The 15,924-nt window shown below is 33.1% G+C and overlaps 1 protein-coding gene across 15 annotated transcripts in view; it reads right to left on the bottom strand.

Annotated features, from left to right (window-relative positions):
• LOC145259826 (multiple C2 and transmembrane domain-containing protein 1-like) overlaps positions 1-15,924 on the bottom strand; it is a 992,069-nt gene that overhangs the window by 649,458 nt on the left and 326,687 nt on the right. The window contains exon 4 of one of the 15 annotated variants that reach the window (XM_080117634.1): positions 793-807. The exons of the other annotated variants lie outside the window; for them this stretch is intronic. Within the exon in view, the coding sequence (XP_079973760.1) occupies positions 793-807 (15 nt within the window). The remainder of the gene's footprint in view (positions 1-792; positions 808-15,924) is intronic. 15 annotated transcript variants of the gene reach the window in all.

The raw sequence follows: 15,924 nt of genomic DNA on the forward strand, positions 1-15,924 counted from the left end.
ACATTAAAAACCGACCTTATGTCTAACTCTGCCCTCGTGAGGAGGCTAGTAAATAGGAACATTAATCGTTTTTCTAAATTTTCAAATTAGAAATAATTATTGTTGTAAAGAAATTCACACGACTTATAATATTTCCTTTTTAACAACATAGACAAACACTAAAGAAAAGGAATTGGCCTTTTACATGGTTTGCTATTTTTCTTGCCGATAAAATTGATTGATTGATTAAATATGTGACATGGTGAATGCAATGTGCGAGGTCAGGTTAAGCCATACCAAGAAAAAAATAATCGTGTATCGTCAAACTAACATATATATATATATATATATATATATATATATATATATATATATATATATATATATATACTCGGGTTTTTTTATATTCAAAAGTAATGGACTAATGAATTCAACGAGGTTGTTAGATAGTGCTCAATAAAAAGAGCTGATAATACTTGTTTATTGTTATATAAACATGCTCACATCCCGCTGCTACAAATAGCCATTTGTTTCAATCAAACAACAGATATCATCAGGCAGCGACTTGACTATTCAAAGGTTCAATGAATAACCGATTATTCTTATTATTATTAGATTATTCATTGAACCTTTGAATAGTCAAGTCGCTGCCTGATGATATCTGTTGTTTGATTGAAACAAATGGCTATTTGTAGCAGCGGGATGTGAGCATGTTTATATAACAATAAACAAGTATATATATATATATATATATATATATATATTGTGCATTTGTGCTCTAATATAAAATCATTAGATGTTTTGTATACATACGTTTGTTGGAGCCACCTGATAAATAAACGAAAACAAATTTAGATACAAGATAGCAAATATATGCAAATCTAATGTATGATGTGAATACAATTCCTCCCCCCCACCGTTTTATTGACCGTAACATTGTTTTTAAAGTTAAATTCTTAAAATCGTTTAGTCAATTATTTATGCAAAATGTTTTTCTATGCTATTAAAATAAAAAAAAAAAAATTGATTTTATCGATTTTCATAACTAATCCGGATCAACATTTGTTCTGCAGGAGCAGCACAATATTGTTATTACTTTTAAAAACATTTTGTTCAAAATATGATAGGATATAATTTATATGTAAATATATTTTCAATATTACAAAGTAATTATTTTATGTGTTTCCAATATTATCATAAAATAATTTCTGAAACAACGAAGATGTGCTCAATATTATGGATAGAGCATTATTATAGTTAAGTGAGAGTGAAATGCAAATAAAGCGTAATTAGAACAGTTAGAACGTGATTTTGAAAAACATAACTCAATCCCAAAACCAAGGATTTTTTTTACCATTTATTTTATATGATTAGAATAACAAACTGATTGATTCATATATATGCATGTACGTACGTATGTATGTGTGCATATTAGACAATAAACTTAACCGTTAAATTTGAAACAGACTTTAATTTGAGACAAGAAACTTCAGCTAAAAATTAGAGGGAATAAGCTTAATTCTTGAATTTGAGACATCAAATTCAAGAATTAAGCTTAAGCTTATTCCCTCTAATCTTACACTTTAAATTTGAAGCAATAAGTTTAAGCATATATATATATATATATATATATATATATATATATATATATATATATATATATAATCAAACGTATGCTAACCGATATAAAATGTTCCATTAGCGTTCTTTTTGAAAATTTATCATTTCATGAGTTGAAAAGCTACAATAAACATCCATATGAATGCTTTGACATTAATTGCTGATTTCAAAAGGCGAAGAATTAAAAGGTAAATAATTATATATATTTATATATATATATATGTATGTATGTGTGTGTATGTATATATATATATGTGTATGTATATATGTATATATATATGTGTGTGTGTGTGTGTCTATGAATTTTATTAGAAATATATTATTATAATATTATATTTAAGCCAAATTCAGATTTATACTTTTATTCTATTTATTTCTATCTTTAATCCATATTAATTTGCTTATCAAGTAAATACATACCTTTTATTTTAATTTTTTCCAGATACATCTGCCTTACTTTTAATGCTAGGTTTATTAATGGTGTCTTTTACATATATTATAAACCCTTCCCAATACTTTTGCTGATGAGGAAACTTTGTTTTTTTTTAAAAATACTTTATGTAAAAATTATTGTCCGTGGCTGAATGTCTACCACTATAAAAACATTGTTTTCCGAAACGATCGTACAAATTATTGATTTTATTGTTGCTCCTTCTTGTGAAACGGATTTTTAATTTAATTCTAATTTGAATTTTAAATTATCAATCACATTACTGAATATATATATATATATATATATATATATATATATATATATATATATATATATATATATATATATAATTTGATTACTGGAATTCTTTTTGAGATGAGTAATTTGTATATTTTTTATTTATTTATTTTGCGGATTGTTATTCTCATCTTTATAGCTGTTGCTTTACAACATTTCAGGATAGGGACGTTGAATCTCTACAGTTTCAGGTGAGCATTGTCTGAAGACAGCGGTTTCAATCCTACCCAAAGCCGGCTAGAGGATTAGTTGGCCAAACAACTATGGAAGGCAGTAACTATGTTGTCTTGATTAACAACCTGACGAAGGCCAGAGGAATAGTTGGCCGAAACGTCATGAATCAAAAACTATAAAAATGAGGATAATAGTCCACAGATAAATAAATAAGATAATAAGTTTAAGCCTTAAATTGGAGACCCCAAACTTAAGCTTTAAATTTAAGACAATAATTTCAAGCTTTAAATTTGACACAATCAGCTTAAGTTTTAAATTTGATTCAATAAGGTTTTACTTTACATTTAAGACAATGTATTTAAGCACTAAATTTAAGATAAGAAGTTTAAGCCTTAAATTTGAGACAATATGTTGATGCCTTAAATTTGAGATCAGAAACTTAAGCTTTGAATTTGAGACAAGAAGCTTAAGCTTTAAATTTGAGACAATAAGCTTAACCCTTAAATTTTAGCCTGGGTTTGTTAATGACATGCAAGACTGGGTATCAACGTTAAATGACTTGGCTTTATGAGTAGGTCTCTTATTCCACTATTGAGCCTCCGGTCAACCTACTGAATCATCAGAATATCCAATGAAACTTTCTGATATTTGCAGCGTAAGATGGACGTGTGGCCCATGGTGGTGAAAGACTTTTAAGTCTGTGTGGATATGGCAGGGTTTTGTTAACTACGTGGCAGACATATAAACTAAGAGACTTGCAGCAGACGAAATTGCAACGAACACAAGCAAGGGGGAATTCTAACGGCTGGAGATTTTGAATGCACTTCCTTCCTGGCTTCTGCAATCAGAAGCCAGCTCTCAGTCACGTGAGCAAGTTTATAAAAAGTTAATCTGGCAACACACTCTCTCTCTCTTTCTTCACAGATCTTGGCTGACAACAACTCCATGTGGAATGGATCTGTCTCCCCCAACTTCTCTCTTGGGACTGAACAGAATTCATCTGGCCTTTGGGCTCGGGGGTTGACGTGAATACAAACAGGCCAACATGACTATCTACACACACAAACTTTCTTTCTCATCCTACAGTCCTGTCTATAATCTTTCGTGATGCTCTTTCCATGACTAACCCATTTCCTTATTCTTACTAACGAAGATAACCAATAAAGCTGTTTAATAATTGTTAAAATTAGATTTATTGTCTTCTTTATTCTACAGACTTTGAAACAAAAATGCAATGCGTTGTTTGGGAAGTACCATGAATAAATGCCTTTTATTTCAACGGAAAAAGCTGAGACAAGTGTTAATAGGTAATGGCACCGTTTAAAAAGGTGAACGGGTACGTTACACTTGTATTGGTTTTTCTGTTTGAAAAACTAATTTTTGTGCTAGCCAGAAAAATATCAGATTTATAAACACATATATGTTGATTCAATATAGTTTTCATTTCAGGGAATTTATAGAATACGTTAATTAAGTTTGTCCATTACATAGCAAACAAACTTTTAATTATTTTATACTAAAGTATATATGCTGTTCGCTACTATAAAATATCTACCTATATATATATATATATATATATATATATATATATATATATATATATATATATATATATATATATGATGAGAAATATGGATTTGTATTCCGACAAAATAGAGAAATAAAAAGGAACAAACTGTATTATGTGTTCATCAACGTTTCGTCTTTATTTCGAGACTTCCTCTGGATGAATGAGATTAAGAAACAAAAAATACCAGTACAAAATATTTGAAAATGTTTCACGTGCAAAGTGTGACGCCGTTCTATTTCAGAAAAACGGAAAAAGACGTTGGTATTCAAAAAGGAGGGGGGGGACTTGCAAATTCAAGCACAATTAAACAGCGTGCAGGTTTCTATAACATAGCGCCATTAATAAATAAGCTTTTATTAAAAGAACATAATTTAACTGTAGACACAGGTTAACCCTCTCACACCATTCAAACACCTCCTATAATAATTAATACATATAATCTCAATCAATAAATTACATAACACTCATTTCATTTCTGTTACAACCCTATATTTGAATTTCAACAGATATATTTTTCTCCAGTAAGAATATTAACTGCGTTCATATCTGTTAAAATTACATTAACGACTATATGACGTCACTAAAATTTCCCTCACTTTAACAGCGCAAGCCCCCCCCCCCTCCTTTTTGAATTTCCAACGTCTTTTTCAAATATTTTGTACTGGTATTTTTTGTTTCTTAATCTCATTCATCCAGAGGAAGTCTCGAAATAAAGACGAAACGTTGATGAACACATAATACGGTTTGTTCCTTTTTATTTTTCCCCCTCTCTCTCTATATATATAAATATATATATATATATATATATATATATACATATATATATATATATATATATATATATATATTCTGTAGAAATATATTTTTTTATAATATATATCAATTCTTATTTAAGAAACTCAATGTAATTACAGAGCAATATAGAGAATAAATGACAAAAAACTATATTCCAAAATTCATGATGTTGACAATCTTATAATTTATTCCTTTAATTCAGTTGACGTTTACAATTCTTGGCAGTATTTTTGATAAAATTCAAAATGGCGTAATGGAAACATATTAAAGGTATTTGCAGCTTCTCTTCCAATTTTCGAATTTTAATCATGTCAAATCACACTTCATTTCCTTTTGACGGATTGATTGTTGCTATTTCTTCTGATGAATTAAGGGCATAATAGATTCACTGATTAATATAATAATTAAGTGATTGATTTTGCGCTACGAAACAGATACTGTCACGAATTGTATAAGTCAACTGAATTAAAGGAAAAAATTATAATCTGGTCAACATCATGAATTTTGGAATATAAAATTGTCATTTATATATATATATATATATATATATATATATATATATATATATATATATATATATATATATTTTTACTTTCATCATATTTTGCTTTGGTTTTGATACCACCAAATTCGAAGCTATCTCTTTACAACCGTTCCTTTTCATAACCTATCATACTTTCATAAATCAGAGTCCATTTTCTGTAGGCTGTTTTTGAACCTAGTCAATGACGGGTACTTTTGCTAGTATATATGTATATATATATATATATATATATATATTACCAACAGGAATTGTTGCACTACACTGATGATTGCGTAAGCATGAAACACTAGTGTTTGTGCGTCTAAATTAATAATTATTATATGAATGTTAAAATAACCTTCATCAGTTTAAATTTTTAATAATGAATTCAGGAATAAATAGATAGTAGAAAGTAAATTATATTTAAACAAATCTTGAGAAAAAGTTACCAATTCAAATTAATAATAAATTCATGGAATTTCTTTTAGTGAAACATCTTTCTACTTATGTAGGCCACGCTCAACTAGGTTAATATGCTTGATCAACAACGTTAACAGTAAAACTTGACATGTGTGTAATGGCCTTCTACTTACGTAGACCATGTTTCACTAGATAAAAACGCTTGATCAACAATGTTAACATTACAAAGTGACAATAGTGAAACAGCCTTCTCATTACGTAGGCCACGCTTTACTAAGTTACTATGCTTGATCAACAACGTTAATATTACAATATACAACCTAAAGACAGTGAGTCATGTAGAATGACCATTGGGCTGGCTTGACCCGATCTTTAAAAGTGTTTTCAAACCTACCTATTTTAAACATCATGAATCTGTCGTGTGAACGATTCACACATGCAAACAGATAAAAATCCGATGACCCCCCCCCCACGTAACTATTTTTCAAGTTTGAACCCTTAGGAGTCCTTTTTTTCCAGATGAAAACTGATTCAAAAGTTTTCCACATGTCTGACTACTCTATATACCAAATTTCAAGTCTGTAGATCAAAAATTCGTTGAGTATATAGGTTAAGAAGTGTCCTAACGCACACGCACATTCTCACTTTTATATAAGATATTTGTCGTCGTGTAAGTGAAATTTCATTTTTATTGTTCAATAATTCAATCTCCAATCAGTTTTTTTTTTATGACCAAATTAATGTCAGACATAATATTGATGCATCTGAAATTTGTCTTTGATTAAAAAAAAAATACATATATATTGCATTAGTTTTCTTTTGTTACTTCTTTTTCCTTTCTTTTTTGTTGTGCTTTTTATCTTAGGACTAGCATGGAGACATGACGTTGCCCGGGATTGAATGAGGATTAACGAATGTTTCACCCTCTCATATTTTATTATCCCCCAAATCAGTGGAATCGTCCCCTTTTTAATCAAATCGATTAATTGCCTGCTCTAATTGGGAATCCATCGTCATGCACATAGATGACATTCCTTCTCACTGTGATTTAGTCCAAAATCCATTGTAGTCTACATTGCACTGTAGAGAACTTACTAATGCTTTTATAAACTTATTTTTTTATAGATAATGGCTTGAATTAAAGTTTTAAATGCAGAAGTCAAGTATCATGCTTTAACTGTGCTCTAAACAGAAAATTTATTTTGAATGCACCTTTGTAATATCAAAAAAACCTACTGTTGATTTTATATGCCGGGCCTTTCTACTTGTGCGGTGATAATGGCTTTAATTAAAGTTTAAAATGAAAAAGTCAAGTATCATAGTGGAACTGTGCTCTAAGCAGAAACATTCATTTCAAACGCGCTCCTGTCATATCAAAGAATCTAGTGTTGATTTTTTTATGACGAGCCTTTCTTCTTGTGCGGTATTAAAACTTTTCAAATGTACTTGTGATGTTAGGCCTTGTAAGGCATTAACTTTAGTGAAAATCGCCTGTTCCTTCTTACATCCGGATTTTTCGATTATCGATTAACAATACTAATCGAAGACATTTTGATTAAAAAAACATCTAAGAACACTGACAGACACATAAAGTATATTTTTGTGACATTTTAAAAACATCGGCCGAGTCTAGGAGTCTAGGAGTCCATGGAGAACGAATTCACACACAAAGTTCCTTTAATACAGGGTGACCCCCCCCCCAAAAAAAAACGGTCGCCAACTCTAATTAGGCTCCGTTTCTTCGTGTTTTATCCGAATGAAATGAAACTTTGGTCATAACTAGTTTATTATATTAATTAATTAGTTTTATTATATTAAAATAATCACATCAAAACACATTTTGAGAGTCTTTGGCCTTTTTTTCTCCGTTCTACAGCCTATGTTCTAGATGGCCTCCATTTAGCTTTTTTTTGGGGGGTGACCCTGTATATATGATATATATATATATATATATATATATATATATATATATATATATATATATATATATATAAAAAAAGTCGAGTATCATAGTGGAACTGTGCTATATATGTATTATATATATATATATATATATATATATATATGTATTATATATATATATATGTATTATATATATATATATATACGTATTATATATATATATATATGTATTATATATATATATATATATATATGTATTATATATATATATATATATATATATGTATTATATATATATATATATATATATATATGTATTATATATATATATATATATATATATGTATTATATATATATATATATATATATATATATGTATTATATATATATATATATATATATATGTATTATATATATATATATATATATATATATATATATATATATGTATTATATATATATATATATATATGTATTATATATATATATATATATATATGTATTATATATATATATATATATATATATATATATATATATATATATATATATATAAAGCCTGTTTTCCTTGGACTTGAAGACGACAATCTTGTAACCAGCTGGAAAGCAGACCAGCGGAACTGAGTTCGATAGGCAGGCAGTTCTAGGAAAGAAACTTTGTTCATGGAATTTGTGTCTTGATTAAGGCACAGATAGACAGTAGGGGAAATTGTTGATAGTCGTTGTAGCTGGACGAGTGTTTTTTGTGAAAGTTCTGCAAGGTGGGATCAGAGTTTGAAGCTCAGACAAGCAATTGTCATGAAAATAATGATAGAGAAAAGACAGACTTGCAACGTCTCTTTTGTATATATATATATATATATGTATATGTATATATATGTATATGCATATATATATATACATATATACACATACTTATATATATACATTCATATATATATATACATGTATATACATACATATATATACATATACATACGTACGTATATACATATATACACATATAAATATATATATATATATATATATATATATGTACGTACATATATATACATATATCTATATATATACATATACTTATATATACATACATATATATATACATATATATATATATATAAATACATACATATATATATACATATATATATGTACGTATATATATATATATATATATATATATATATATATATATATATATATATGGTGGATTCTCTCATCGAAGACGATGGATGAGGGTTCAGTATGCAATCTTCAGCAGATCCCAAGCTCTGTGACACCACATGCGTAATTGTAATACTGTAGACGTCCGGCACACTCCTCCACAGATGGTGAACTTTCATACGTTCGTAGGTCAAAGATGCCTTCTCGCATGAACAGATAACCCTGCTTTGCTGCGTGCTCTGAAACCACAATGGCATACGTATTCATTTTTAGGTGGATGTTTTTTTGTGTTTTGCCTTCATATTTGCATAAAGGACGTCCCTATGACAAAGGCGGTTATGTTCAAATTCTTTGGTCCCCAGGAAACACATCTTCCTCCATTTTCTGCGATCCCCTGCTGCACTCTCCTAGGAACTCAGAGAAATTCCACAACTTCTGAAACGTGGAATTTCTCTGTCTTTTAGTTTATCTTTGTTTTATCTTTGTCTTTTAGTTTATCTTTGTTTTATCTTTGTCTTTTAGTTTATCTTTGTAATGAAGCAGGGGACGCCCTATTGGACGGCAAGAATTTGTCAGTTGCCCATAAAAAAGTTGCTTAGGAACTCTTGAGTCATCCATTCTTACAAGATGACCCGACCACCGCATTTGTATCCTGATCAAAAATGATTCAATACCAGTGATTTCACATCTCTCCAGTAATTCACGATTTGGAAAAGGATCCTGCCATCCAACATTGCAAATAGAACGCAGACATTTCATATGCAAGGAGTCAAGCTGATTTATATGCTTGCGGTACAAGGTCCACGTTTCGGCACCATACAGAAGAGTAGGCAGAACAACAGATTTGTAGACTGCCACCTTTACTTTTAGACACACATCGTGGCTGTCCCAGAGTCTGTGTCGCAACCTACCAAATGCCTCACTAGCTTTATTAATTCTGCATTGGATGTCCTTTTCAAATTTAGCATCATCAGACACAATAGAGCCTAGGTATGTAAAAGAAGATACTGTTTTCAAAGCTTCACCATCAACATATACCACTGGTTGTGAAGAGGACGTAGTGTTTGGTTTTGGCTGGTGAATAATTTCAGTCTTTTTTATGCTAATTGTAAGACCGAAGGCCTTACATGCACCAGAAAAGCTATTGAGGATGTTCTGCATGTCATCAAGACTATGGGTGACAAGAGCACAGTCATCAGCATAAAGGAGGTCAAGAACAGTCCGCACAGAAGTATATATATATATATATATATATATATATATATATATGTGCATAATCGGTTCTCGTCAGATCACCGAAGTTAAGCAACGTGGAGCTTGGTAAGTACCAGATAGGTGACCATTTGGAAATTCTAGGGGCTGTATAAGCTCTCTGCTTATCTCGGCATTTGTTTCCAGTCCTCCTATACACATTTCACTGATCCTTGATACATCTTCTGTCATTATATGTAATCAGTTTTTTTAAAATAGTCAACCATATAGGAGCCTATTCATGACCATACACGCACACACACACACACACACACACACACACACACACACACACACACACAGACGTTCAGCTTTATATCATAAATATATATCCGTTTTCTTAATGAAAGCTATATAACCATACATTCCATCTATTTCTAAACTATATTCTATTAGATTTTAAAAAAAATATTTATTTTAAAATAATTTTAAAATATAAAATGGTATATTTTCTTTGTAAATTTAAAAAGATTGTGAATACTTCCGGTTAGTTAAAGTGCAGTAGTGCCCACTGGTCATACGTGCTTTTACACTGTTTTTTCATTTCCACGTGGGGAAAACAGAATTGTGACTCTTCTTTACATTGTGTAAAAGGTGAGAATTTCGTGCCATGCCACCAATAACCCCACGCTACGTGCGAATAGACAACACTTGTGGTGAACTTGATTTCAATACAAACGTTTGCAAGCGATATAAGTGCAGTGGGTAAAAGTACAAAATAGTTAACACTAAAAGAACTTGTTATTCCCAGTGAGGGCGCCAATGGCAGATAGCTATAAACTAACTCTTTCCTAAACCAAGGCAAGGCTTGGAATTGCGGACACCCTAATAATACAGCTTGACAAAAATAGAAAAAAAAAAAAAAAAACGTTGCTACCGTCACAATGACCCAGCCTTTGTCTTTTGACGAGAGGTCCTCAGCTGGTATGTTTAGTGTAAAAATGATAACGAATTTCTCCACCTGCAATCGGATATTCAATAGCAAGTTTGTGAAGCAGCTCCTTGCGTCAAACAAACAGAAACACTAACAGTCACAAACTCTAATGTCCACCACAGTAATTGGCTTGGTTTCTCTAACTGCACAGACACAGCTGGTAGCATCACACATAACTTTACTATATCCCATTCCTTGACAAAGACAATTACATTCCCGACCCATATCCCAGATTGTCAGGACCAACAAACCTTACTTCTGGACCTATTTCTGACCACGGTTCCTGAGGATTGTGTAACAAATGCCCATTGCCCCCTCGGGAATCCTGATCATGCTGTGATAATGATAGACATCACCCTAAACTCTCGAGCCAAAATTGACGAGCATTTGCTCAAAACAACAAAGTAATACAATATGGCTGTCTGAGATGTCATCAAGGATCACATCAGAGATGAGGAAATTACTTTTCTCTTCTTACGGAACAGTGCACAAATGAAACCACTGAACGGTTGAAAGCAGCAATTGAAGCACATGTTCCCACTTGAAAGTTCTATAGCAAACACCACTCTGCCCATTGGTTTATGCCACTGCTCAAAGGCATCACGCCTACTGCAAATTTATCCAACATAAGTCCAGTATAAATATATACGTTTATAGAAGCTAGAAGTAACTGTAAGAAAGAAATAGCCACAGCTAAGAGAGAATATACTGAAACTCCCAGAAAACGTATTGAAGCGCAGAAATTAGGTACTCGTGATTTCTGGAAAATCTACAACAGTGTAGTAAATGGTAGGCAATCGACAATTTCCCCCACTACCCAATAATCTTGAAGTTGTTTGTATCGCAAAAGAGAAGGCTAACCTGCTCGCCCGTCGGTTTTCTTCCAATTCTATTTTGGTCCCAGCAAACCACTTCCTCCCAGATTTTCTTTGCAGACAGAAACCACATTAGATGATCTGAAAATCACCTTCTCAAGTGCATGATATCATGAAAAACCTTGACACATCAAAAGCATGTGCACCTGATCTCATTCTGGCTGTACTATTAAAAAAATGTTCCACTGAGGTTGCTCCAATTCTCTCCAAACTTTTCAACAAATGCCTAACCAAATCTTGCCTTCCTGACTCCTGGAAAACTGCCTCTGTAGTACCAGTTTACAAGAATTCTGCCGAAAGAACTGACCCATTAAATTATCATCCCATTAGCCTCCTCCCTTTTTTCGTCCAAATATTTGAGGGCAAAATTAATCAAGCGTCTATCACCTCACATCTGCTAAATTTCTGTCCAACTAAAAGTATGAATGTAGGCAAGCCCGTTCTACTGCAAATATCCTAACTGTAATCTCTGAATGTATATACTATGCACTGGATAAGGCAGGGGAGGCTAAGGCAGTATCCCTAGATATATCTAAGGCCTTTTAAAGGGTATCGAACAAAGGTCTTCTCAGGAAATTCAGATCATATGGTATTACTGGATGAATACTTAAATTAATTAAATCCTTCTTAAGTAAGAGAAGAATTCAGGTTGTCCTCGATGGTCGTACATCAAAACAATATGATATAAATGTGAGTGTACCTTAGGGGTCGATCTTTGGACCCTTATTGTTCGTGACATCCATAAATGACCTCCCTGATAAAATAATTTTTAAGATGGGTATACTTGCTGATGGCACCACACTCCATAAAAGACATGAGGGGAAAACGAATGGACACATATCGAAGGTAATGGCAGAGACCCTAGAGGAAGATCCCCAGTTTGTAGTGGAATGAGGACAAAAATCGATGGGTACATTCAGTATTGCCACGACTAAGCTTGTCTCCTTTAATAATTACAAGAAACCTTCTAATAGGCATGGCTAATGATACATTACCTGAAAGTACATTGTTCGAACTCCTTGGCTTAACATTCACAGGGAACATGAGTTGGAACAGATACATCAAGGGGATTGCCAAGGCTGCTGAAAGAAGGTGGGCTCTCTTTACCGTGCTAGAAAGTTACTTACGCCATGTATGGAGTATTGCTACCACATTTGGGCTGGTACATCTGCTACTAATCTCTCCCTCTTAGACAGGGTTCAAAAGAGAGTCGTCAACCTAATAGGTCCCACACTGGCAGCTAGGCTTCAACTTCTGTCCTACCGACGAAATGTAGCATCCCTCTGCCTGTTTTACAAGTATTTTAATGGCAGCTGCTCCGATGAACTACAAGCCATTGTATCCCCTCTACATAAATACCCTTGATAAACCGACAAGCAGCAAAATTCCACCCCTACACAGTAGAGATCCCCAGATGCCAGAAAGCCTGCTACTCTAAGTTTCTTTCCTAGGACTGCTAGACTTTGGAATTCCCTTCCGGGTTCTTGCTTCCCTTACTGTACTGACATGCAGAAGTTCAAATGTAATGTAAATAGCTATTTTGCTGCTCAATTCCCTACATAGTATCTCTGCAAATTATGTCCCAGATAGTAAACCAAATAGTAGCCCCTTACATCAAAGTGGCACTGTGCTTTGTTTGGGGTGAAAATACAATTAAAAAAAAAATTCCTTCCTCTACTACGAACATTCACAAACAACATGGATTGTAACAGATACATTGAAGGCATTGCCAAGACTGCTGCAAAGAAGATGGTCTCTCTATACCATGCTAGAAAATTACTCACACCTGAGAGTATCCTATACCTCTACAAAGCAACCATTTGCTCACGCATGGAGCATTGTTGTCACATGTAGACTGGTGCATCTACCACTAGTCTCTCACACTTAGACCGGATCCAGAAAAAGAGTCTCAAATCTAATAGGTTCCGCACTTCTGCACTATGACAGAACAAAAAAAAAAAAAACTGTGGTCACAATGACCCAGTCTCTGATTATGGAGGATAGATCCCAGCTGGTATGTTTAGTGTAAAAAAGCTTACAGCTTTCTTCACCTGCAGTCGGATATTCAATAACAAGTTTGTGAAGCAGCTCTCTGTTTCAGACAAAGAGAAACATTGATAATCGACAAAAAATACTGAAACATAATCGGGCTCATTGAAAGCTGTTCTTTTTTATACTAATGTGTCACCACTTATCAAGGCCAGAAGGCACCTCGAGGAGACTGTTTAATGAGATCATGTTTCTGCAAAACCTCGTGGCATAGTGAATAAAGTACTTGGTAAATTTAATTGTAAATTACACTCTTCTGGAGGCCAAAGGTTCAATTCTTAGTGCAGGCGACACTCAAAATAAAATTATAAATTACTTTGGACTTCTATCCAGTCATAGCTGACGAAATGAGACTATGCTCCCTACATAGTATCTCTGCAAATTATGTCCCAGATAGTAAACCAAATAGTAGTCCTCGTGGATTAAATAGAGCTCCGTTCTAAATTCTGTGCAGATTCACAAATTTAACAGAGAGATTTCAGAGTTGGACAAGATACACCTGAAGAAGATCCAAGGTTATATCAACCCAAACGTTGTGCAAATAACACTCAAGATGAGAACAGTAGTCTGAATAATCAGATAATACGTATTATCAGTTCATCTAAAAAATTCAGAAGTGTAACATCCTAACCATGTGATGAGTTCATTGCAAATGACAGTTAATTAGAACAATTAAAGTGGAAGTTCTGTTTGTTTGTTTTTTTTTAAAAATATAACTCAATCCCAAAAGTGAGGAATATTTTAGCATATCTTATCTATCGCCAAATAAGGTTTGCACCTGCTTCTTCTGGTTTGATTGACACTTCAAATGAGTATTACCCGTGCCACATTGATTAATAACCTTTGACATGGTGATCTCTAGACGCTCATAATTCAACCGACAAAAACGACGGTCTCAAGGTTAGCTAGATTTTGAGTTATTTTTGCTTTTTATTACGGGAAGATGTGACACAAAGCCAGAAACTGGGGAAAATAAGTTAATGCAGAAGAGGTGCTGCACTCTGTGCTCCTAAGAATTGTATGAAGACGCCCTGTCGTCATTCCCAGTAAGGATGCTTATGGCAGTTATAAACTAACTTTTTCTTAAAGAAGTCAAGGCCTGGAAGAGTTGTGGATGGGTTATCAATTGGTACGTTGGTGCATAAAAGGAGACGGCTTTCTTCGTCTGCAACCGGGTTCAATACCTATCAAGTTTGTGAAGCAGCTCTTTGTGTCAGATAAGCAGGAACATCTACAGTCACCATCCAACTCCATACTTCTTCCTCTACTTGTAATATTCACAGGCAACATGGATTGAAACAAATGCATTGGAAAACATTGCCAAGACTGCTGCAAATAAGGTGGGCTCCCTCTACTATCTAAGAAAAATAGTCACACCTGACAGTACTCTATATCTCTACAAAACCACCATTTGTCCATGCATGAGGTATTGTTGCACCATCTGGGCTGGTGCATCTACTACTGGTCTCTTCCTCTTAGATAGGGTTAAAAAAAGAGTCGCAAATTTAATATAATAGGTCCCGCACTATCGGACAAATTTCAACCTCTGTCCCATCATCGCAATGTTGCATCCCTGTGCCTCTTTTACAAGTACTTTAAGGGGATGTCTTCTGATGAACTCATAGCACTTAGTCCCCCCATCGACGTTCATACTCCCGACCAACTCAACAAGCAGCAAAATTGAAAGTTGAAGTCCTTAGATGCCAGCTTAGCCTTCGGGCCAAGATCAAAGTGTAGTATCTATTTTTCAGATTTCTTGTTCTCTCACGGTGGAGAAGAAATCCTTCACGAATGAGACAATTTTTATTTTTGTTCCTTTTCTCCAGGTTAAGAAAATGAAATATGAAAGTTGACGTCCTTAGATGCCGGCTTTCAAAATTTTCTTTTCTCCATTTCGTCCCATCTAGAGGGCATCTCCACTGTCCCGCAGGAGCTCA

Source organism: Euprymna scolopes, chromosome 35 (genome assembly GCF_053919585.1).
Source record: "Euprymna scolopes isolate OS-2025 chromosome 35, ASM5391958v1, whole genome shotgun sequence".
Lineage (NCBI taxonomy): Eukaryota > Metazoa > Mollusca > Cephalopoda > Sepiida > Sepiolidae > Euprymna > Euprymna scolopes.